Below are 25,620 nucleotides of genomic sequence, written 5' to 3'. Positions count from 1 at the left end.
CAAAGAACAGAATATGGATTTAGTACATAGATCCCTTTATTTAATAAATTTTGTTATCAAAAGCTATACAACAAGCTAATTACTTACAAGATGTATGAAACTACAATGAAGAACTTCCTACTAACTTTTTAAAAAATTTATGAAGTTAGCTCTAATTTTCTTTCTAACATCACACAAAACTTCAGCATGTAGAGGTAAAGGACAAGGCCATCAATCTGGGCATGAACTGACTTGAAGCAGTGTGGTGCTCACTTTCTCTGAGCTCCAGATGGATTTTCAAGTGGGCCTCTGTGGTACCCTTTTGCAGAAAGCTACCTTTTAGAGTTTCCTGATTCTGGACACTTCTGCACAGGTGTTTGAGCTGTTATGCAGCAAGGACTGGTTAATGACAGTTAAGTAACAGGTTCTAACTTCATGCTCTCAGTTAAGATTATTAAGTCAGTCTTATTGGTTACAGTCAAAAGCTTTGTTAGATTTTTTGACACCATACACTAATTAGTAAAATAAATCCAATTACAGGGGAAAAGGGACTTGAAATAAACCAACCTCTTTTTTTGTACTGAGGTTTCATTTTGCCATGTATAAGCTGGAAACATCTTGCAAAGCATACCTAAAGACAATCTCTTTCAGCACTTTCCATCTGCCTTTATCACTAAGTTCCTTAGGCTCTCTCCCTTGCTGTGCTCGAATTCCTTCCAAAACTGACTTATCTTACCTCTGAAAAGACTGTGAAAAACAAAACCTTAAAAAAGGAAGTAAAAATCATGTTGTACATTTAAGTCACAGCCATGCCATCAATTACTGTCACCATGTCCCTTCTCTTGTATTTGTGATGCCAACTTCCACCTGTGACATTAGGTACGGACTGCAAGCTTATTTTTACCTGTTGTGCGAGGGACTCAGGAATGTTTAGGTTCCAGTAAAGCAATAAATGAGATCAAAAGCAGGCAGCTCTGGTGACTGCCTGCCTGGTGAGCCAGGTTCAAACAGGGGTTCCTCTAAAGTGTCGCTTTGCATGAACAAACATGAATCAAAAATATCCCGCCAGTGCAGGCAAAGGAAAATCAACTCTAAACTCTTCCTCAAAGGGCTACAGCTAGCATATTCTCAAGTCCTGTGCAGGCAGAATATAAGAAGCCAGCAAAAATACATGAGACATGCAAAATACATACAACCTCTATTTTTTATATGGTCAAAGTTCTTCATTGGTACTAGTAGCACATCGAAGAGTAATCTGCACATCACACACAGGGAAGTTTACCTGGCACTGCAGGACTGTGCTTAATTTTTCAGATTGATTAATTTACTTAAACTCTATAATATGAAATAGAATGTTTTAAACCAAACACAAATGTAACATTCAATTTAAAAAGTCATGCAATTAAGATTTTTCTCTGTCAAACTTAAAAGAAAATTATAAGGATCATGGGAAGCATTTATGATGGAATGTCAGTAATATTAATTATGAAAGGAATATACTGTTCATTAGGATTATTATGTTAATTATAAAAAATACTTCAAAGAAAAAGAAGTAATTTTAGCATTTTCCCACTCATTCTAATTCAAAGTAAGTAATTTCCAATTTTCAGGTGTATCCCACAAGAGCAGGCAGGAGGATTTACATTTTAAAATAGGTGTTTCAAAAATATCAAATAACACAGGTGTGTAACACATATGATTATAGAATTTGGAACCTCCAGCCTTAAGTCAGATGTAAAATCAAGCCCAGTACTTGAATCCTTTTTGAATTCAAAGGATCCCTCTTCTTACGTCTGGGAGGATAATGCTTTAAAGAAGGAATAAATAATTTCAAATGAGAAACTTTCAATAGAGTCTTGTTTTTACAAACAAACAAACAAGTATAAAATTGGCAACACAATTTTATACTTTCAAGACAATGTAATCAAACCAGTATGTGATCTATTCCACATCAAACCAAATTCCAGAATACCTACATTTTCACATTCCTCACACATGACAGTGCTAGTCAATTCACCAACAAAGATCCTATCTATGAAGTTCATCTTCACACCCTCTCTTCCATATGCTGAAAAAACATTGCTTTTTTTAAATGTGAAAAATAACACATCCAATGCCACACTATAAGTACAACAAAATTCTTTCCAAGATATATTATGAAAGCACAATTTTAAACATATTCAAAATGTTTTGAACACAATACAATAACTAATACATCATATACTGTGTTATCTCAACATTTAAAAATATTTTAGTGAGAAGGTTCCCTTTTATCCTTCCCTTCCCCATCTTCTGTAACAGAGTAGTAATAGTGCATCTCTTAATAAAAGCTTTTTATATCTCAGTTTTCTTTTGAATAAATAATATTGCATTGCCTTGATATAGACACTGAGGTAAGCAGAGAGATTCTCGCCCTTTCAAAATGGTATTTGCAACTATAAAGCTCTAAAACATAATAAAATCCTTTTCTAATACATCTTTATGCCTCAATTTTTGCAGATTTGGGAAGGATGACTCACAAAAGATCTTAATCATTAGGACTTTAATTAAAACAAAATCCCCCAAATTAGAACTACTGAATAAAGAAACATATGAAAAAAAAAACCCACAAAAACTTCTTCTTTTGAAAAAAAAAGCCTTCTTTAGCTGTCTGTCTTGACTTTGTAATTGCATTTAGAGTGCTCACAGTACCAGTCAACTGACAGAAATCAGTTTTATTTACGGAACGTGGCCTCTCTGAGTATAAAATAATTATGACTACATAACAAATATAGTTTAGGCTACTTTAGAAAATAAAATTAAATTCTACTTATTATTAAGAGATGGATTAACACTGGGGAGCCTTTCTCCTGGATACACAGATGCAAGTCGGCACACGCTAAGCTCTCTACACTTTAGGTATGCACTAGGCGGCACTAGAGTAACACAGAATAAATAAAGTCTGGCCATTACAGCACTTCAGATCTCCTGTTCCCAACAGGAAGTTCAGAAGAAAATGGTATTTAAACACTAGTGCAGGTTTAGAAGTTTTCAATAAAGAGTTGCATACCTTTGACTTTTCTTCTAGTTTCTTCATCTGCTGTCTTAGTAGTTGGGTTATTGAATGCTTTTAAGATACCAGTTTGTATACGCTAGAAGTAAAAATAAAACCAAGTATTTTAAGTGTAAACATTCTAAAAACTAGTCATATATGATTAGACTTTATCTTGTCTTATTTCCATAAAATAAACGTAATTTAATATTGGAAAACTATTGTTGTTATTCACTAACAATGTCAAAACTACATGAGCTTAACTATAATAATCACCCAAAAATTTCCTTCCCTTTAAAGGGAACCATCATAGGGCACTTCACAGGTTACCAAGAAGCTATGAGATTTCCAGTGAACTAATGCTATCCATTTCTCCCACTGCAAACGGACTTACACTGATTGACTAGGATACAAAATACTTGGAAGGCAGCTAAGAGCCTTTCACTAGCCAAACTGCAGTGACTGCGTTTGGGCAGTATTTTTATCACTTCTGTTTATTTTCTAACACTGCCAATTCCAGAGGTATGTTAGAAAACCTTAGAAGAGAAAGAAAACTTCTTATGAATTCATGTAAATGATACCAACATTTGCTAAAAAAAAAATCCTCCTAAAAACTAGAGTTTTGAAAGAAGGATCAGAAAGAAGAAAATTAATGAGTTGTAGCTGCCCCTCCAGACAGGGGGTGCTTCTCCCTGTTATTTTTCAACTGCCTGGAAGTGAAGAGGCATTGTGTTCCTGCCAGCAGAACTGCATGGGCTGGTAAAAAAGCCCAACCTCTGACATGCTGCAGAGAAGGAAGCAGCAGGATGAATCAGGTCCCCTGACTCTAGCTACCATGCATGACCTGTGCTTTCCTTTTTCCTGGCAAATGTCCTGTCTCTCTGATCCACAGACTCTAGTAACATGTATGAGTCTCCCTTGTTGGTGTGCAAATGACATTTATAATACTGAAGTCAAACTTAGAGCAAAATACCATTCTAAGAGACACATATCAAACCTTCTGCAGGCAACTCAAACCCTCTGCCCTAACAGCAAAAGATTAATAGATGGCTCTAGTTTCCAGGCAGCAAAGCACACTTCCAAGCCACATATCACCATAGTGTGAGGATGACAGACAGTGTCAGAGGTTTGGTTTCCAGTTCAGGCACCCATCAGACCAAGTCATACTCCGACCTTATGAGTATGTGACCTGGCTTGTGAATTAACTCCCGCTGCCCCGAGCTCAGCTTTGTTCATCTTAAAGCCAACAATATACTAAAAGGATTAATCAATAGGTAATTCATGAAGTTGAGCACCATAAATGGGTTTAGGGCCATAAGCAACCCTTTTGTTGGGATTAGTGCGTTGAACCATTTATTTAGGTCAAAGAAAGACATAGTCTTTGAATGGGCAGGGTGCTGTGGACAATGGCAGCAGACATTAATCAATTAGCAGCAGGGTTCAGCCACTTCAGGCCCCGGTGTGAAACCATCTCCAGCCCACATTGCTGGAGACGGCAGACGCTATGTCATCTTTATTGTTATACGGCCAAGCTTTTAGCTGAAAAGTCCACTTGTGTACACTTCCTAACTTTTTCCCTCAGGAATATGAAAAAGTTCGGCACTGGTGTCAGATACAAACACAAAACCACACAGAAGAGGCAAAAGTATAACAGGATTTTTGGTTAGCTCCTATAACTAGTGTTATGTTATGTATTATATGTATTTCTCAGCAAAGCTAAAGGTTTAAAAACAACTAATCCTGACAGGGATAGGGAAGCAGGGATGGCCAGGCTGCTGCCTTTGCCCAGCTGGTTGTCTGCCATCTACAGACCTGAAATGAGGGGTAATTAAAAAAAAAAACAGAGAGAAGGAGGGGGAGAGAGCTTTTACTAGTACTGTCAGTGGCAGAGCACCCCGAGGTGATAAAGATGTGTTTGTAGTCACGCACCATTAGGGCAGCAGTGGGATGTAATTGCAGGGCAGGGTGGCACCCACGTCTCTCTGCCTTTTGATGGAGTGGCAGAAATACTACCCAAAAATCACTGTAAATTCTTACCATCTTCCATCACTCTTTTGAGGTAGGTACTGTAGCTGTCACTGCTCTCTAATAAAAAATGATTCAAAAGGCAAATGCTAATGCAGGTTATTGCAATGATGGCACATCCACTGGTGAAGCTGACAGGAGACTGACTTGAGAGGAAAGCACAAGCACCTCCTGGAGAAGCAGCTTAGTTGCTGTAATAATCCTGCTTTCTGTGATTCCTCCTTTGTCAAGAAAACATAGTTTTCACCTTTTATTACATGGAAATCAAAAAATAAAATAACAAAGTTTCCCTCTGCTGCAAAAATGTAACAACTGTTTTCCAACTGAAGTCAGCCGCTTCTCCTGTGTGCCATGTTCAAGACATCATTTTCTAAGCATGAGTGTCAAGGTTTGAAGGTTTGACTGTTTCTTCTTGCAGTTCAGTTCTGTCTGTAATCAAGAATGCTGACAAGACCAATAAATATTTGTACTCTGGCAGGATGGGGATTTGCTCAGCTCTACTGTAGTGCCAGGAACCAGGCTCAGACACAGCTTTACATCTTATCTGTGAGATAATTCAGCTCAGGATCACAACACTCATTGGGTTACTAAATGAAAGGGAAGAGGAAGTACTCTGGTCAGTGTAAGATTTAAGGTCTTCCTTTAGAGGAGACCTAGAAAAAACTATTTACCACAAAGAAGGGTCCAAGACTAAGTCAGACAGATTAAATTTGATATGGTCAAAATAGCAACCAAACACTCCCTTTCTTGTATGAACAATTCATGAAGCACAAATAATTAAGGAAAAGAAACCAAAAAAAAAAACCACACAGGGACATTTTCAACATAACAAACTGCTTCTACACTTCACATACTTGGATGTAGATTTTAAGCCATGAAAAGCAGCATCTTATTGATAAAGCAAGGAGTTCTTCACATTTTCAAGAGACACAAGAAACTTTGCAAGATTTTCCCCCCTCCCCACACAATTTTCAGTGAAAATTTTTGGTTAAAATTATGGGCAGGCCCATAGCTAAGAACTGCTAAGTTTTGATCCAAAGCTTTAAAAATTCACTTTGTCAGCTAAGACGGAGGTCCTACCTTTATTTTCTTGACGTCTCAGATGTCCTTTTTTCCTTTCCCTATTTTTAAAGGCAAACAATTTGGATTCCTAAAGTTATCATGTTCTATTTATCATATTCCTCCTACTGACTGAAACTTTGATTCCAATCAACTATTTCAACAAATCAATATAAACCTAATGAAATCTCTCTAAAAAAAATTTCTCAAGATAATGAAAACAGACACTCATGCTTCATGAAGTACATCTTTAAAATATTGGGAACATGAAGAATTGTAGTTCACTTTTTAAAAGACACACAAAGACATTACTTTTGTCTCCTCGATCCTGATTGCATCCAACAGATAGTGCAGAAGCTCCTGGCTGTCCTGCTGCTGGAACCCCTTAAATCGAGGAGCCCTATGAAAGAAACAGTAAAGAATTTTAAATTATCTTGGGAGATTCTTAACAAGACAATGTCAACATCAGACACTTTGCCGGGGCACAAATAAGTACAACCCCTGCAGAACCTCAGGGGGCTTTAGGAAGCTCCAGCAGGCAATTTCTCCAACAAGGCTGCACTTTAATCTGGGTTGCAGTTTGACTCTATGTAGTATGGCTTGACTAAAATACAGATTTGCCAGTAGAGTCTCATCCATGCTAGCAGCCTTTCCCTGACAGACTACACCAGTACTTCTGTACCACCAGACATTTCCAATGACATGGAAGAGAAAGAAAAAAGATTTTCCGAGTGCTTAACCTCCTTTGTTATCTCACCCTTTTCTCAATTGAGGAGAAATATCCAATGTGCATAAGCAGTCCTTTTAGATCACCAGCAGCATCCACATCACCCTCAGAAGCCAGAAGAGGAAAAACATCCTGATTACATTCTGTAGTTTCTGACTACATTCCCATTTACACTGGTGATCTTCTAGGCAACTGCACAGGAGTAATATTGCATCAGTTCTGAGACAGCCACTCAGTGCTATCAACCACTACTACTCAAGAACTGTTGAATTCTTTTTTTACTATTCACAGCACCTAATATACTCTAAATATCACATTTTCCAGGTGTAGATTACATAGAAATTAGAAAAAATAAACTTATGAGTACATGGATAGCTCAAGATGATCCTTAAGGATAGATCCTTCTCCTTACCACAGCCAGAAGGCTCCTAATTAACAGTTTGAATCTTCAGGATCTTGCAACCCCAAATGAATGAATAGTATTCACTATTAACACATCTCTGTTCACATTAAGTATAACTGACTGGCCAAACTACACCTGTCTTTCCAGGCAGGTTACACTTTAGATCTTTAATTACAGCCTTGAACTACTTAATCTAAAATGAGATTCCACAGAAACACAAGGGGTTGGAAGAAACCACTAGAGGTTGCCTAACCCAACCTCTCTGCCCAAGCAGGGTCCCCTAGAGCAGGTTACTTATGATTGCAGTGGGTAGGTTCCTGAATTTGCAGTAATGCCACCAAATGGCAGCTGTGACTCTTGCTGCAGACTGAGGTGAGCACACACAGGTGTAACCACGTGCACCCCTTCCGAAACCCAGCACAGGAGACAACTGGATTAGCACAGCTCAAACAGGAATTTTATCAAACTGGCAGAGCAGCCAGAAAAACCAACCCCTCACTCGGCTCCTCAATTTTATTAAATACACATTGAACCAATTTTCACTCTGAGCTGGGATTGCATGCTATGGCCAGCCAGTACACAGAGCTGCAAAAACGTACTGGTATTTCCCCTGGCACAATGATCTCACTTGCACAGCAGAGCTCTTCAGCTGCTCAGGGTTTCAAGGGTTAGTGAGGCTTCCTCATACACTCACACACTAAAGCTGCTCAGATTTGCCTTAGAAGTTTGTGCTCACAGACAAGAGAATTTACAGCAAACACCCAAGCTGTGCAATGAGCCCACAACAGTAAAATGTAAAGCTGGGCAAGGTGTCGGGACGCCAGGTTAGGGCACAGCAGACATGGGCGCAGGCAGGAGAGTGATACAGGGGTCTCAGCTTTGAACTGCTCCTCACAGGCACTGTGGGCTGTAACTGGAGAAGGACTGAAGGTGACAACTCAGATAGCTAAGGGCAATGCCTAAAATTAAGTGGAACAAATCTGGACCTGCATATGCAAAACAACACGTTCACATTTACAAATAAGATACTTTCCAATTTGCGCTTCATATCTAGTTTTTGATACAAAGTTGACAATATCACTAGTTTAAAATGATTTAATGATCCTACTGCACTGCGAGGCTTACTATAAAATCTGAATTTGGTTGAGTGGGTAACTTTTTTTAAGCACTCTTTTGAAATTGAATTTTTTTTCATGAGCAAGTCAACCTCAAAAATTAATTTCAAATTTGAAAAATTGAAATAATCTCTTAAATTAATATTTTGCTTAATATTCCTAAAATGCCATCTCTTCTTCTAATAAAATCACATGCTTGATTTCTAATAAATTTTATTATATTCAAAAATATAATCTCAAATACTTTCTGAAAAGCAATGAACCTTTATTTTGGTTCCAATAAAACACTCAATTTACATTAAAAAAATAAATAACATATGTAGCTGCATGCACGTTTGCATGCATGCACCGTTTCACTTTTCAATTTGCCAAAACAGTTTTCTCTCACTGAATGTCAAGGAATCTGAAAAAACTCAGATGCCAAAATCAGTTCAATTCTGAGAAATCTGTAGTTAGCCACAGTATTATCATTAATTTATGGGAAATTTCTTGTTTTACTGAGGCAGTGAGACTCAATGAGTATATTCAGCCCATCTCCTCCAGTACCGACACATTAATAGCTCCAGTATAGCAAGAAAACCCTATACATATACATGTTCTGGATCCTGCTACTAATAGGGATTTTATTCGTTTTTGGCAAGAAAAGCAAGACCTCTTCAAGACACACCATAATAAAAGGGAAGATAAATTAATTATTACTTGACAAAGGAGCAAGCAAAAATTTCATCACTGTTGCAGGAGGAGTTGTTTTTTTTCACTGCAGAGACACCTCACAGAACTAAATCTTTAATGCAAATCAGGAAAAATACATACTTCTTGTTACTGCACTGTAACCTCCCACTGATGAGTATACAAAAATAATTTCAGGTGCAAATTAATTTACTAATTTGTACTTCAAAGTAAAATAATTTACCTGCATGTTCCACACAGTTTTATTAGCTTAAATTAGAGAGGAGGAAATTACCTCAGCCATGGAAGTTTTTCATTTTGGTTTGGTTTGGGGTTTTTTTCATTTTATTAGAACACAGTGCATTTACAAGTACAAGATCATTTAGGCTTCTCAGGGCCTGTACTAAATTTATATGCCTGATTTTAATGGAAACAAGGATGATGGGAATGTAACAGCTACCACTTTAAAGGTGAATTGGCAGGGAAAGTGACTGGTAAAGATTCCCTGTAAGGCTTTCATTTACTTGGAGTGACAAATTATGGCATTTTTAACACTGCTTAAAATATATTTAATCTGTCGTTCATGTACAAAGCATGCTATGTAATGTTGCATATAATTCCAAATATCTCATGCTTTGTGTAAAAATAGTTGAAATTAGTGCATTTGTTTTGGGGGGGGACCACAAGAGGAAACCAAAAAATAACAATAAAAAGAAAGGAGGGAATTTTACACCTCACAATACATTTACTGGAAACTTCCTACACTTATAAACCAGTATGAGAGAAGAAAAAGGAATTAATCCATGCTGATACACAGAGATCTGACAACTAAAAGATGTGTGCTCTCGTCTCCTTGAAAATGTGCTTCAAGCAATATCCTTGGCAAAAGTGGGGGACTTGGAGATGGTTGGTTGAGTTGACCGCTCACAGATGTGCTGACATATGGAAGCCAGTGCCAATGCAATACAACCTGTTGTACAGTGTCAGCAGGATAATGACAGAACAGGTTGAACTCCTGCTAATGGCCAGAAGTGGTGAAGGACAACTGTGACATCTTATCTACTAGCCTCTCGTTGCTCATCTGGAGACCAGTTAGAATTGCTTGACTGTCAGTTAAAGAAATACTTTGCATTATGATCTACTTCCTAGAATGCTGTAATAACAAAAACTACATAGTAACATAATATTTTAAAGAAAAAACCTAATAGTTATGATTCCTATATTATATTCATTTGAGAGAAAATAAGCTATGCTTTAAAAGCAGAACTGGGATGCAATTAAAGTCATTCAATCATACTGCATGGAACTGCCATACTTTTACTGTCTTTAATAAAAATCTTATCCAAAATCATCTTTTCAAGAATTACTATCTTTGTGCAGAAGATAGCCTAATACCTTGGAAAATTTTAGAAGCAACAATAAGCACTTGGAAACACAAGAAACTATTTGATCTTTTTCTGTAAGGCAACATGCACAGGAATCTTGTAATGCAGTACATACACTACACAGTTCTGCTTGGTAGGAGGTGCTTGGGAGGAGCCCAGCCAAACATGGGCTTGCCTCCACATGGAAGTAACAGATAACACCAGACACAACTGTACTATCTCAAGGGCATGGATAGACAGCATTTTGCTCTCCTTTGGATGTATTGGCCAATTCATTTCATCTTTTTTGTCTCACCTTCCCCCAAAAGGGAAAATGAGATACCTCTACTTTCTTGCAATGCACCAGATCTATTCTTTCTTCCTTTAAGTCCTGCTAAGATTTCCAACAGCACTCTGCTCTGACAGCAAGTTCCATAGGTTAGCCCTATAAAATGCTAAAAACTGGGGTTTTTTCCCCTGGCTCTAAATCTGTTGCCTTTAAGTTTCACAGACAGCTCCCTGAACTCTTATGAGGGCAATTAAAGAAGCACAGTTAATTTATCATTCATTGTCTTCTCTTGCTGTCATGTCTTCTTTTCACATTCTCTCTTGCCTGAACTCCCAATATTCCCAACGTCCCTGTTGACATAAAGGCTTAGTATTTTTGTTACCCCTCCCTAAATTCTGGTTAACCCAAATGGAGAATACACTGCCAATGTACCTAATAAAATTACTGGTTTTCTTTTTCCTTTTGTCTATAAACTCTGCTTACACAGCTCACCAATACCACACACTGAAAATACTTGTGTTCTCCAAAATGCCGCATGGGTCTTCCTTCTAAATAGAAGTGAACATAAAGCTCAGGAACACGTACAGATGATTGCTACCAAAACACACTTATACGCGCAATTTTTCTCCTTTGCATTCATGAACTTGTTCCTAAAATTATGAGAACTCTGACAAAGTTTACTGAAATAAAAAGACACGCAATCTCTCAACTGCCACTGCCCAGAGAAGCTGTAATCTCCTCTGTCAGAGCTCCTCAACATGACGCAGCACCACTAGCAAGGCACATGGAGGCATGACAAGGACACAAAATAATCCATAACTACTGGTCAAGGAAACAAACTGTGTTCTGCTGCAAATATACTTACATGGTGAAAGTCAAATGGGAAAAATAAACAAGCAAAAAAATCTTTTCTAAGAAGATTATTTTTCAATATCTTTTTAGATACAGCAGGATTATTTAAAAAGAAAAGGCCCAAAAAGACTCCTTAATGAGAAAAATCCTGTTTCTTTTATCTCTTCTATCTTCTATAACATTACCTTGTTTTCCTTAGCATTTCCTCTCAAAAGTGATAACTGTGGAATTGTTTAGGTTTCTCCTCTGAAACTATCGTTCTGTTAATATCCACAGTCCTAACCACACATGACCTCCATTCTGCCAGTCCCACCTCTGCCTTCAGTTCTACTTTCTGCACATAAGAAGGAAGGATGAATAATGGTCTTTGGAGAATGAAGACCTATGTAGATTTTGTGAACACCAATAAAATCTTTGTTAGGGAAGTACTTTTTCCTGCATGGTAATGTAGCAGTAAAATACCACTATTAATTATTTACTGGAGGTTTGAAGCAGCTAAATTCTGCAACCTCTTTCTGGACTTACCACTTACATGCTTCAACATTTACTTGCTACACAAAACTAAGCTTTCTTCCACCAATAAAATTACTCAATCATAACAAATAAAGGAAATAAAATTTATGTCCTCTTAATACATCAGTGTTGTGTTAGTCACTAAGTCTCCAGATAAGTCAGAAGTCTGCAGTCCTGATATTCAGCACAGTGGAAAACCAACAGAAGGGCCCCGTAGCTATGCTCACAATCTGTCCTTGCAAAACATCTGACAGCTGCAACACTAACAAAATTAACAGTGGATGAATTAGTACCAGACGCTAAACAGTTGCTATAGAAAGACTCATCCACTTCTTTCTCCTTCTCCCCTTCTTCAACCTGGCTACTCCACCACTTGATAAAATTAACACTTGGTATCATGTTTTTTTTATTATTTAATTAAAAAAAAAAAGAGCACCACAAATGTCCTTTCATACACAAGATTATGAACTTCACACCATTATCTTCTCAGACTCTTAAAGAAGCAGTTTGCAGTTGAAAATTACTGTGTTCTAGTTCTCTTACTGCTTTTGAGCAGAGAACATGTATCCACTGGCAGGTTTTGGGATCCCACTCAGAGACAAGCCAGAGCTGCACTGTCTGCCCCCTTTTCTATCCTATACTATCTGTACAATCTCCTTCATAAATTCTTTACTGAAGAAAAGTACGTTGACATACTGTATACTTGCACTGAGACAGCAAGATCTGTGATGGGGAAAGAATGAATTAAAAAAAAAAAAAGAAAAAAAAAGAGGTTGCAACTGGAGTCAGCAAACCTTTATGTTAATATATAAAAAACCAAAACATTACTATCAGAATAGGAATGCCCTTCCTCATGTCCTTCTCCCCAGCAGCTGTGTCAGTGTAGTTCTTCCTTTTACACATTCATCCTGACATCTCTTTAGGAAACATTGTTTGAACTTTGCTTGTTGAATAAAAAGAATTTGTGATAATGCAATATGAAAACCACGGGTAGTGCCTGCCTCTAGGATTACTTCATTAACACAACCTCTTGGCAGCATTCAAGAAGCAGTTTTACAGAGAAAGCTGCAGTAACACAGACTTCTTCCTAGCTGAAACTCCTGCAGTCTTGCCCTGCTCTCTCTTGCATTTCAACTTTGATGAAAAATAGAAAGCTGACTTTAAAACAAAAGAAAGAAAAAGGCTTTGTAAAAATGGCATGACAGAACACTGTATTCATACTGTTAAAGCTAATAAATAGTAAATGTATTCAGTTTGCAAAGATAACGATTTCCTGTTCTCCTACTTTTACCACTGCACACTGCTGAATTTTCTGAAACCCTCCCTTTCTTGCTTGTGTCACAAACAATGAGAAAACAATCCAAAGACCAAAACCTTCTGTCATACCTGTCCAGTCCCTTACTGCCCTTGAACATCTGACTTCTCACTACCAGGATGTGGTTGACACTTTTGTTGTTGATAGTCGAGCTAGTAAAGCATTTGTATGTAAGTGGTGTTCTGCAAAGATATCGACAGTAAGAAGTAGGGATGAAGGCAAGGGATGGAAGGAGCTGGCAGATACCTGTCTAAACAGCAAAAGTCTGTCGGCCACATTAAAATGCTTCAATTTTGGTTGATAGATACAGTGTATGCACATCTTAATGATCAAAAGACAACAGCAGAACAAACAGATAGCTGAGATTTAATACTGACATCGCTCAATCACTACAGACATGCAGAGCAGACACAGAATGCCTGTCACTTCTAAAAATACCATGCCATCTGAAGTGCACTGCACTGTGATTATTTCACAATCAATTTGCTAAGGTGGGCTTCAAAGCATGTTTTACACCATTTTTTCCCTTCAATCCTTAATACTAACTGGGAAAAAAATACTAGTGTTATTTAATAATTTTTCTTCCATCTCTAAGCCAAATTTAATTCTTACACTCACATTTTTTTGAGAGAGCCTTGAAACACAAGGAGGAGTGAGAAAACAATACAGCTTTCTTCCCTATATATTTTTCATCCAGGTAGATAATGCTAAACAAAGAACACTGCTGTTTGACTCAAAAATGCTGTAAGGTAACTTTAGACGCATTTCCTTTTACAGCTCAAAAGAATCAAAAGGAAGACAAGTACAATAGAAAAAACATAATATTAAATTTCTGAAGCTGAATTTTGAGGATAAAGCAAAGGCAATTACTTGTTTCTTTACAGAATTAAATTGTCCCTGCTCTATTTTAAAAGCTTTTGTTTCTTTCTACCATATTTTAAATCCATTTCTGCTCAGTAAGGCTGTCCTGGAACTCCATGGTAGGAGGCTGCAACTTTCCTCCTAACTCTCGTGCTGCAGAATGCTTGAAGTTCCATGCAGCAATACTGTAGCAAATAAATTATCATGCAACATTATTCTTCTTTAAATATGAGATTCATATACACCATCCTCCAGCTACTCTGCTTCTACAGATTCTGTTACTTGTATCAACTTTTAAGTAGGTCTTCTACAGGTGTTTTTAAAAGCAAGATTGTTTGCATCATCATTGAAAGTACCTACAAAGCACCACTGTAAACATTTTCCACACCAAGAAACAGGAGTTTCTTTAGGGCTTATAAGCTCTTTGCAATCTGGAGCCATATGCCATTTCAGTACTGCTTCAAGTCCTTACTTGTTAGACCCTTTTTAATTTTGAATTGATGCCAAGGCTAGACATCATAGCAGAAGTTCCCCATTTAAAATCTTATTCTTTTTTACAAAATACCTACACATACTTTGCAGTGTTAGCACAGCTTTATGCTAACAAACAACAAAACCTGGAAGGTAGTCCTATTTTCTTCAGTTGTACCACGCCCTCTTCTGTCCCCTCACATTCAGTTTGGAGCCTGTTGAATGCCCATGGTTATGAACTGGGCTACACATTACACAGAGAGCAGGTACAACCCTGGTGTGCAGCAAGGAGTCCTTCAACTTTAAAACATGAAGAAGCTGCTTTCTGGACTGCCTGGTTAAAATGTAACAATTTCTTTAGAAGGGACAACAGACATTGCACACTTAGAAACACATCACTGGAAACTAAAATTTAAAAAATAAGTGAAAGATGAGCTTGAGAACACAATACATACTTTTGACAAAGCTGGCTGAACAGCACTTTCGGAGACAGAGGACCTTTTCCAGCCTCTCTCATGCTGTGAAGGAACAAGAACATTGCTGAAGTCAAAGGTCCTGGGCTGGACAGGTTTACCACCAAAGGATCCTTCAAAAACAAAGGCAAATTACACATCAGATTTCAAAAGTAATGACACAAGACTTCTTTCAAGTTACTTGATACATGATAAAGAGCAATATAACTTTCAGTCTTAAGAGTGTTTCAGGGTGTTTTTTTTTAAATGTTTATATAATCCATTTGATTGAAATAATATAAGAGCAGGCTTATTATTTAAGGAGTAATAGTTGCAAAACCAAACAATTCTTGGTGGTAACCAATAGCTTTGGAAACAGGCACGTCAATGAGCTGGTCTGGCTCTCACAAAAACAGGCAACCTTTGTATTACCTGCTTTACTCCTACCTCCATATGCACTGATATTTATCCAGAGAGACAACAGGTGACCACCTCCATGGGCCAGTGTAAGATTGTGTTCAGTGGCTCTCTAATACCCAACTTTAGGAAGGGGGCATCCAGCTTCTCTGACCTGTGAGCCACACACTGAAATTTCCACACATCTGGCAGCCACAGAAATACAACCTGTTCCTCCACAAATCAGGTGCTGTGAAGGTACCAGCAGTGGTTCACAGCAAGAGCTGATGGCAGATCCCACACGAGCCTTGTGGCACTGGGAGCCAGGCACAGAGTGCATCCTGCACAGCCCCTCTTGGTATGACATTCAGCCCAGCCAGCAGGTTCTGGGTCTGGAAGGATCAAGCCAATCAAGCCAATTTTAAAGCAGAATTCTAAAATCCTGCACTGCTTACACACCACTTGTTACAATGACCACAGACCACCAGCTCTCCCTAATACACTCCAAGGTTCCTATGTGCCCCCTGTGCTCCCTACTAGCTGGCCTGACTCTCAGAAAAACAGATTACAAGTGCCAGATAAACACTTGGAGAGGGCACCTTGTCCAGAAAGCAGATCCACATAAAACGTATGGATATACACAAATATAAAGTATTTGCTTTATATGCACTATCAAAAGGTGGGAAAAGGCCCCTTACCAAGCAAGAAGCTGCAGGTTTCTACATTGCTATTAATTAGACTACTGCAGCCCTCTTATTCAATGCCAAATTCTGCACTGGCATACAAACACCAGAAAGCACAGTCTTTGCTCCAAAGACCTTATTTACATTGTAAGCATTGTCATTAAATTAAAAATAAATCTTTCAACCTTATGGCTGTGCAAGTTACACATCAAGCATAAGCCAACACCCCACTGGCTTGCTAAGCCTTTGGGCAAAAACAAGCTCCAGACCTCTGTTGTGGCTCGGGATAACTTTGTGAAACATGCTGCTGCTCTGAACTGCCACTGGAGGAAATTAAGACAGCAATGCAGTGAATTTTATACTGTTCTGGACTGGAGAAGCTATGAACATCACCTACAGCAACACAGTGAAATCATCATCATTTCAGAGGTATCCGAAACAGAATACCACTCCTCTACCCTCACTGCCACCAGAAAGCTCACAGCAAACAGCAGGAAAAAAGGAAAACACTAAGAAAAAATCCTCTGTAAACTGTTTGCTTCAGCTAGCAGAGGGAAAGGGATGTTATCTTTATTGCCAACAACATATAATGAAACCTCCAGTCTCTAAGACATGACTGGAACAGCAGAATATTCTTTGGATAACAGCCACAGGAGACACTTTCCCATATGCCTGCAATGAGCTTGAGGACAAATTTGTTCCTCACTGAAATTTCGCTTCTCTCATTTTAATCCCCTGGCCTGTGAAGCATGTAATAAACTTTACAGACCTTATCAATGAAGGGCAGGGATGGACTGGAATAAAATATTTCACAGACATTTTCTAGAGCCAAACAGACTACTTCCTATCATACGTCCATACTGAAGAAATTAAATGGCAAGTAAAAATAAGCCAGATGCTCTTTCTTAAGGTAAAGCATTATTTGATACTTCAACATCAAAAAATGTGAAAGCAAGTAATTCTTCCTCCTTCTCCAGGGCTGAGTTATGATTTCTGTAAAAGAAATCAGTTCACAGGTAACATAAACCCACTGAACAATTAAAATGTGAAAGAAATGGGAGAGTAACAGCGTGCCTTTAATGGAGATGTGATTTCCTGTCCTCCAGCTTCTTCCCACATTTTCCCAAATTTGTATTTCTCAGTGCATACTTACCAATTGAGAATCTGAAGTATGACAGATTTTTAACTTTGTTCCTTTCTCCTTTATCTCATACATCAGTTCATTTAGCACATGAGTCTGTGCCAAGTTCTTAAAGAAAGAAAAAACCAAAAAACCGTGAGAAACATGCTGATCATTCATTTACACAGTTTCTTTAGTTGTATATTCTAGATTCAGGGGTAGACCAAACCAGACATACTTCATAACATGTAACTGAGTTTTAGATCTGGCCACTAGAAAGAGCAATAAAAAAATCACTGATCTGTTTCTATAATCGTATTTATTTCTTTTTCTGTCATTTCAAAATAGTTTACTAGTAATAACTTTAATTTATGTTGAACAACAAGACTTTTTTTTTTTTTTTTTTTAGGATGAGGACATTATTATCAGAAACTATTTCCCTTTTAAACTCTGCAGTCCCTCTAATCACGTCCCATGAAGCACAAAGGCTTTGGCACAATGAAAAGTATTATCCTTCTTAATTTAGAAGACAAACCAACTCAACACAGCTCAGCTTTGTTTCTTTATTTTTGGTCAACTCTGACAGCAGATTAGAAGAAACTCAGAAACTCAGGTTTCTATGATGCCCTAAGTATGGACAGATAACATTTTGCAGTTTTCCAGTCTGTTTGATGTTTTGCAATCACCATCATAAACACAAGGTGAGGTGTGCTAGTACAGAACATCTTTGTAGCAGTTTTCTTTCACTTGTTCACTCTTGTCTGCAAACATCTCTATGTCTCTGCTCAGCTGACAAGCAACAGGATGGTGCAATATAAAACCCACTAAGGCTGCTGCTTTTTTTGAGGATGTTGGATTGGTGGTACACTAAACATCAATATATCTGTATTTGTATAGCTCATCCCTCTTATTGTAGTCAGAAAAAAAACCATAATCAATAAAAGTAATTTTATAACTGCATCCATTGTAGGGGTTTAAAATCATCCCAATGAATAGTGCAGACATTTACATTATGCACACAGTGCCACTATTCACATCACCAGTATGGTAGATACCCTGCATTAGTCATGACTAATAATGCTGAACTTCAAATAAAACCATATGCTACAGTACAACCCACACACATACGCAGAGTGTAAAACACTTGGCATTTTCACTTGTTTCATTACTGTGCAAAATGCCAGTGATCCAGGAATTATTTTTTATTATAACAGGAAATACTCCTTGGATAGCTAGGAGTAAAAAAAAATTTGAAAAGGACTTTCAGAAAGTAGAATGAAGACTTGTAATACTCAAAACCTTTTCAGAAGCCCACAGATTATACAGACTGAGTATTTCTGAAATCTGTTAAGAGAAAGTGGCATGATCTTTCCATCTTACCTGCATGACAGCATTAAAAAAGCAGGTATTTCCTAAATTATTTATTCCTTTAACTGGAACTGATGCACCATTACCAGAGCTTTTTCCTTTCAGTATTTCACTTGTTTCACTGCTTTCTTCACGAAGACGTATGATTTTTGATGAACCTATAATTAAATTATAGATTAATATGACCACATAACTGCATAGTTCAATCACTTAAGTCCTTCCACTATTATGTTTATTAATTTTAACATATGTGGCAGATACCTTGATAATACTCTGAGCTGCTGTACGCAGTCTTAAAAACACCAAAAACCCAAAAAACTAGACATCAACAGATAAAGCCCTGGGGAGTAAAAAAATGCCCTCAACAACTACATATATCCAACAAAACCTTCCATAATAATCATCCTGTATAAGACTGTAATTTCCACAATTAGACAAGCAACAAATAAAGTAAAATGAGTTATTTATTAACAATAGGCAGATGAGATAAATGTTCATTAGACACATCAGAAACACCACCCAAAGGCTGCTTGTTGGAGCATTTTAAAGGAGGTAGCCCAAAGTCACCACCAAATGCTGCAAGTCTTTATCAGTGCTCTGTTCCAACTGCCTTGTCAAGAGCCCAAGTGGACTCATTATCCCTACATGTGCTCCTCAACTCACCTCTCCTTTGTCACAGCCTGAGGAATTACTCATGCAATCCACATACATACAATGCTAGTGTTTTAATTTCAAGTAACAAAAAATTGATAAAACTATGCTATAACATCCACATAATTCCTTGTTTCCCTTATTATTTAAATAGATGAGGGGCAGCAAAGTTAGACAGTCATTAACTTGTAGCCTAGAGGTAATGGAAAGACTTGAGATAACAAAATTTAGCCTTGAATTCTACTAGCAACTTTCATACTGTCATGGTTGCAGGACTAAATGTGAACATTACTGACATCTGCAGTGTCTTAAATATTGATTAACAACGCACGTCAATGTAAACGAGTTATGGACTTAATAGATGCCAAGAACTGTGATGCTACAATCTCTGTCTTGACATATGAATTCATGTATTTGTTCTAATGAGTTTCACATTGAAGTCTCATTAAAGTGTTCTTGAGAAATAACTAACAGACCTATTTACGTTAATGAAATTCTCATGCCAAAAGGTTCTTTTATGTACACTCCTAAATACCTTCTTGCTCAGAAAATGAAAAAAAAATATAATTAAATAAAAAAGAAGTCATTAAAATATCTATTGTATCTGGCAACAAGCTTCTGATGCAGTCTGCCTGCACCCTACAGCGCCATTGAGGCACAACTATTCTTCCAAATTGTATCAGAGTTTTTCAGAACAGAGTTAGAGGTGCTTTTCTGTTTAAAAACATTTTTAAATATTCTTGTTAACAGTGCTTACACAGCTTTAAATTACTCTCCTTTCCACTTAGGTGGAAAATTAGGACGGTACAAGGGCAAAGTAAAAGATGTAATTCTCCTTGAAAAAGCAGACAAAGTGGTTTTGAATATAATGAACAACAAGCGAGCTGCTCACACCCTTAAAGAGTCACTGTTTTATGGGCTTCATGAAGCAACACCTTTTAGCTTAGAAGGGGATTGCTACAGTGTCTGCAGCTCATCCACCCACAGAGCTTCAGAACAACCACAGCATGGGAATGGCAGCTCCAAGTTATCTGCAATTCAAAGGCACTGCTCTTTCTCAGAAGTTTAATATTATAACTGGAGATGTTTTCCCCTCAGAGAAGTGGGCCATCCAGAGCAGTGCTGGGGAAAAGAGATGGTTAAAAAGAAAAAAAAAAAAAAGATGGGAGAAAAAAAAGCCAAAATTGTGGAAATAATTTGTGTATTAGTATACCACAGTTGTTGCATTTATCCATCGGCATTCAAAAACATCTGGGACAGCATCTTAAAGTAAACAATGTTCACAGGGCCATCTGGACAAAACTGCAGGCAAAAATTAAAGCATAAGCATATGGAAAAGCAGATTTTTCTCTTCCCTTTAGCAGTACAGGATGACAAATGTCAAACCTAGATCTGTCCACGCTTCACTGTGCTATGCTTTGCAGCACCACCTGGCTCTCCTTGCACAGCCACCAAATATGGACAGCACTGCCACAGCGGACCATATCTGCAGGGCAAACTCAATAAAAGCATTTCACTTCATGGTTAAATGGCAGCTTCACACAAGTAGCAAGGTTCCATTTGCTGAACCTTACATACAAATTATTTAAGGGAGGGAAAACAAAGCCAAAGCATCCAGCTTTGTGATAAGAGCTCGATGAATATGCAATTACAAGACACAAGAAATAAGAACCAGACATCCGATTGCCACGAAGCTGGATAATTAGGATATATATAGGGAAAAGGATATATGTAGAGGGATAAGGAGTAGTAGCAAATTGGAAAAATGCCTGGATGTTGGTATCAAAGTTAGGAACCTCCTTTCATTCAGATGGTTTTAATTACTGCCTTTTTACTTCTTAATAATTTTAAAAACACAATCCACAAGACATTTTACTATGTTTTTTGTACCTGTGAAAAAGTCCTGACAGAAATGTGCTGCTTTGCCATTACAAACATTACCTGCTGCCTTGCTTATATCACACAGATATTTTTAAGTACATATACAGAGCCAGAGGAAGGACAGCAGTTTTTAATTTAGCTCTGCTCAATGTCCCCAGCTCAGTGATAAATGACAGACAGGCCTGAAGCTGAATGTTTACTTGACATGTGAAGAGTTGGTCAGTCTTAATAGAACATGCTGGTAATGACTGTGATAGCTAATACTTCTACAGATTGGGGCTGGAGGGTCCTTCTGCGAGATTAACCCAAGGCTACAAGCATGTTATTAATCAAAAAGCTAATATGTAATTTTTTAAAGTGAATTTGCACTGAACAACTGTTTCACGGACCCTTGCTGGCTCAATCTTGCAATCCTGTAATTTAACGGGTGTGCTTTTGGGTATGAAAAATTACTTTTAAGCCAGTATATACACAAGGATCCCAGCTGAAGGATTCCATCAAAATGGCTGTCATCTGCAGCTGCCCACAAGGACCTTCAGCTCCTGGCCTAACAGAATAAAAGAAGTAGTCCAAGTCATTTGTCCACATACAGTAATATTTGTTATAAAGGACCTTGTTCATACTAATGAGAGTCGGATGGGCGAAAAGCACAGAAGTAATTAAATTCAGACAGATTTCTGTCGTTAGTTAACTCGTCTTTTAGAGAACTGACACGGTAACCCTTAAGCTCTCAGCCTTTCCCAGGTAGCATGGACATCAGCCCTATGCAGGCCTGTCCATTCCCAGCAGGGACAGAGTATCCCACTGTGCTTGGGACTCACATTTAGACCATGCCCCTCTGTCAGACTCTTCCTGCTGCTTTGCTGCAGAGGTGACCTTTCTGATGCAGCCATACAAGGAAAACTCACCTAAGCTGTGCCTTGATCACTGGAACCACCTCTTCCTTTGACAAAGTGTATCTGGCTGCACAGACACTGTACTTGAGCACTCAGCCAAAACCCATTGCCCAGCTCTCCATCCACATCATCACACCCTACTGACCACCTCTCCACAGGCACCAGGTCAGTGCCCACCTCTGGTCCCACCATGATATCCACCTCCAACCCTCAGACAGCTGCTTCTGAACAAAGACACTGCCTCACGCTTGCCAAAGCTTCCCATGACCACCCTGCTCTCCCCCATGCTAGAAAGCCGCTCCTCGCACCAGAGCCCTGGGAAGAAGGGCAGCAGAAGCTGCTCCTCTGCTACAGCTCTTGTCTGCAAAGCACCCCTTTCTTGCTGCTCTTTTCTTCAGCTTTTCTTGTGCCTGCTCCACTCACCTGTGGTCCTGTCCCATAAGCTCTCTGCAGGCAGGGAACACTGCTTTGTCCCACAGCTGCTCAGCACCAGCCTCACGGGCAGTGACTGAGACTCCTAAGCCAAACATTAGCATGGACAATGATTCATTCCACAAAGCAGAGCCACTTCCTGCACCAGGTGTACAAAAACACACGGTGCTGACACATCCGCTTGCAAAGGGAAATTATTGTGGGTTCCCTATCAATTTGTTTTGCCAGCATTTCAAACATTTGCAGCACACATGGACTTCTGCACTGCCTTTGCTGAAACTGAGCTCTGTCTGGGGGTGCAGATGGTATGAAAGCAAGAAGATAAATGACATCAAGATTTTTTTTCAGCCAGGGGAGTAAGCACTATTGCTCATCTTTTCAATGCAACTTTTTTTTTAATTAAACATAAAGGTTCCAGGAATACACACTTTTATTCCAAGGTCAAGCCTTTTCTATTGAATACAACTCTGGTACTTCAGCTGAAGGTCTTCACAGTAAAAGCAAGGTTAAGAGACTCTTTCTTTTACCAAGTTCTCATCATGCTGTATTATGAAATGGTACTAAATTGTCTGGCCCCCCTTTTTTATCTAAAAAATTTAGATTTTTTTTTTAAACACCGTATAACAATTAGAATCCAACCTTAGAAAAACAGCCTGGTTTTATTCTGAAATGGTCACTAGCTTTACATTTTAAAAATCAAAATTTCGCTATTAGTGTCACAACCCTACATATCAAAGATTATAAACTGTAATTTTATTTCTCTGAGTCTTGCCACAATGTTATAAATTAGAAAAGACATCTGCACAGTGTGGAAGAGCAACCTATTCAAGGAGTGCTTTTGATCCTCAACGCTCAGATGACCTGTGTTACACCTCACAAGTAAATAAGTACACGGACAGGAAAGGTGAGAATCTGTGGTTAAAAATGACAGAATGCCTAAAAAATTTGTCAATGATTCAGTTTTCATTCCTTTGCAAGGAGCTTACTAGCAAGTAAGTAAATTTGATAGAAAATTTCTGAACAACAACAAAAATGTCTTTTTGCCAAAGTGTATTTTCAGATTCAGAGAATCAATATAATCTGTTTTATTCTGCTAGTTAATTTTAAGTAGACAGAATGGTCTTCTATGACTCCAAACTACACAAAAAAGTCACTTAAGAAAGAACACCATTTTTTTCAATATGATCCTTTGTCAATTGCTAACATCCACAGCAGAATGGGAATCTGCAAAGTTATTCATCACACTGTTTTTCCATGTACTGTAAAATTATATCTATTTTCGAAAATTAGTTACAGCCATCAAAACAAAAATCATGTTTCTAACTTTCAGTTACTGGCAAATCCGGGCAGCTGAACTCACTAGACAAACCTCATTCCTCTGCTTGCTCCTCCCAACAATAAATTCAACTACAACATTCGAGAATATATCTTCTTCCTTCCCATTCTATTGCCACACAAACCAATTTAATTAACTGCTCTATAAAAAGTATGCGATCTTATGTTTCCACCAACATATAATTTGGCTTTTGTAAAGGAAAATACGCATAAGATTCACTTTTAAGACTGCAAAACAATTTGTTTTCTCCAGTAAATGAGCAGACACACAGATTGCAATGTCTCAGCATGGTTCCTGTGTACTACATGTGCATTATGTCCATGTGAAGCTCACAAGTGTGCCACACAGACAATACTGCACCTGCCTTTCTGTGGCAATCATAACGGCCTGCTAACCTTCTCCACAAAACAAATTTCTGGGTGGTACACCCTAGAAAGCAATCTTGCTTTTTTCTTCCAGCTTGTGCCCAACATGACCTCTTAACCAAACAGACTCCTCTAAAAAAAAAAGGGAAAAAAAAAAGAAAAGAGCAGGCATTGCTGGGTACAACAAACCATAGGATCAGATGTGAAAATCACACAGCTGCAAGCATTCTTTTGGGAACCCAGCACTGGGATTTATCTCAATCGCTTAATGTAATTACAAAAGTCAGTCATGTAGTAGTAATGTAATTTGCACATTTTTACAGCTGAAGTGAAGTTGAATCTTTATGAGAGGCCGAGTGAAAAGCAGGGATCCTGCTGCCACACTATTCCACCACATTAGTACCAAATGACAAGCATTTTGCTTTTGTTTATTTTCCAAGATGCATTAATTAGGAAATCTATATAACCCTCTCTCATGTTTCAACTGATCATTTTATCTTTAAATGAATCCTGTACTTTTGAGAACTGAAAAAAAAAATCCTAGCAGCCCTCATTTGCTACTTAATCCATGTTCATACTGCATTTCTACAGAAATTTCTACACAATGCTATTTGAATTTTAATGATGCACCATGCCAACCAGTTGTTACAACAGAAAGAAATCTAGACATAGGATGAATTCTTGTTACAGTGCCACATTCTGCTATGAGAATGTGGCACTGTCCTCACTTTGACTGCTTCTTTAGAAAGAAGTGGAAAAGCAATGGGGAAAAAAGCACAAGATTGATTTTTAAGCAAAAAATATGAATTAACTGTCAGTTTTACACTACTTGTTTTTTACAAGTTATTTCTCATTTTTTCAAAATTAGCTTATGTTTTTAAGGGGTGAATACACAAAATGAATTTTAAAAATCTACACCAACTAATAATTTAAAGAATGATAACTACACTGAAAATATCAATGGAACATGAAATAAAATGTTACACTAAAAAAATTAAACCAAACCAAAAGTAGAGTTAATTTTCACAATAATACATAATGTCCTTTTGTATTCTGGACAACAGCACGAGCTACATTTCAATTTCACATTTTATTTTTTCAGAATACCTAAAGGTAGTCTAATTTAAAGAAAAAAAACCTTAGATAGATTTCTGTAGAGAAAGTACCAAGTCTGTCATTTATCAAAATGAACCAAGAGTGCCAATTCTGGTCAGGAGTTCTCTGTCATGCACACCAGTCATTTATAAATACACGACTGTTTTCCAGCCTCTTCCAGCAAGAAGCCTGGCCTAAAGCAACAGTCCTGGGCAAGAGCTTTTCTGTCTTTTCCTTGCCACTTAGGAAAACCCAACATATCATCTTTGGGC

The 25,620-nt window shown here is 37.9% G+C and overlaps 1 protein-coding gene across 8 annotated transcripts in view; it reads right to left on the bottom strand.

Annotated features, from left to right (window-relative positions):
* USP45 (ubiquitin specific peptidase 45) overlaps window positions 1-25,620 on the bottom strand; it is a 48,409-nt gene that overhangs the window by 8,432 nt on the left and 14,357 nt on the right. For 3 of the 8 annotated variants that reach the window (XM_059842397.1, XM_059842400.1, XM_059842396.1), the window contains exons 6-11: window positions 18,705-18,850; window positions 17,358-17,453; window positions 15,129-15,259; window positions 6,407-6,494; window positions 3,029-3,110; window positions 1,956-2,047 (exon numbers count right to left, since the gene is read on the bottom strand). In XM_059842397.1, the coding sequence (XP_059698380.1) occupies window positions 1,956-2,047; window positions 3,029-3,110; window positions 6,407-6,494; window positions 15,129-15,259; window positions 17,358-17,453; window positions 18,705-18,850 (635 nt within the window). Of the gene's footprint in view, window positions 1-18; window positions 1,787-1,955; window positions 2,048-3,028; window positions 3,111-5,047; window positions 6,344-6,406; window positions 6,495-15,128; window positions 15,260-17,357; window positions 17,454-18,704; window positions 18,851-25,620 lie in introns of those variants that run through there. The other 5 variants (XR_009485864.1, XM_059842401.1, XM_059842402.1 and 2 more) reach the window with 4 other exon arrangements.

The sequence above is a fragment of the Haemorhous mexicanus genome, chromosome 3, assembly GCF_027477595.1.
Source record: "Haemorhous mexicanus isolate bHaeMex1 chromosome 3, bHaeMex1.pri, whole genome shotgun sequence".
Classification (NCBI taxonomy): Eukaryota; Metazoa; Chordata; class Aves; order Passeriformes; family Fringillidae; genus Haemorhous; species Haemorhous mexicanus.
Note: the sequence above shows the minus strand (reverse complement) of the source record. Positions and strands in the feature narration are given on the sequence as shown.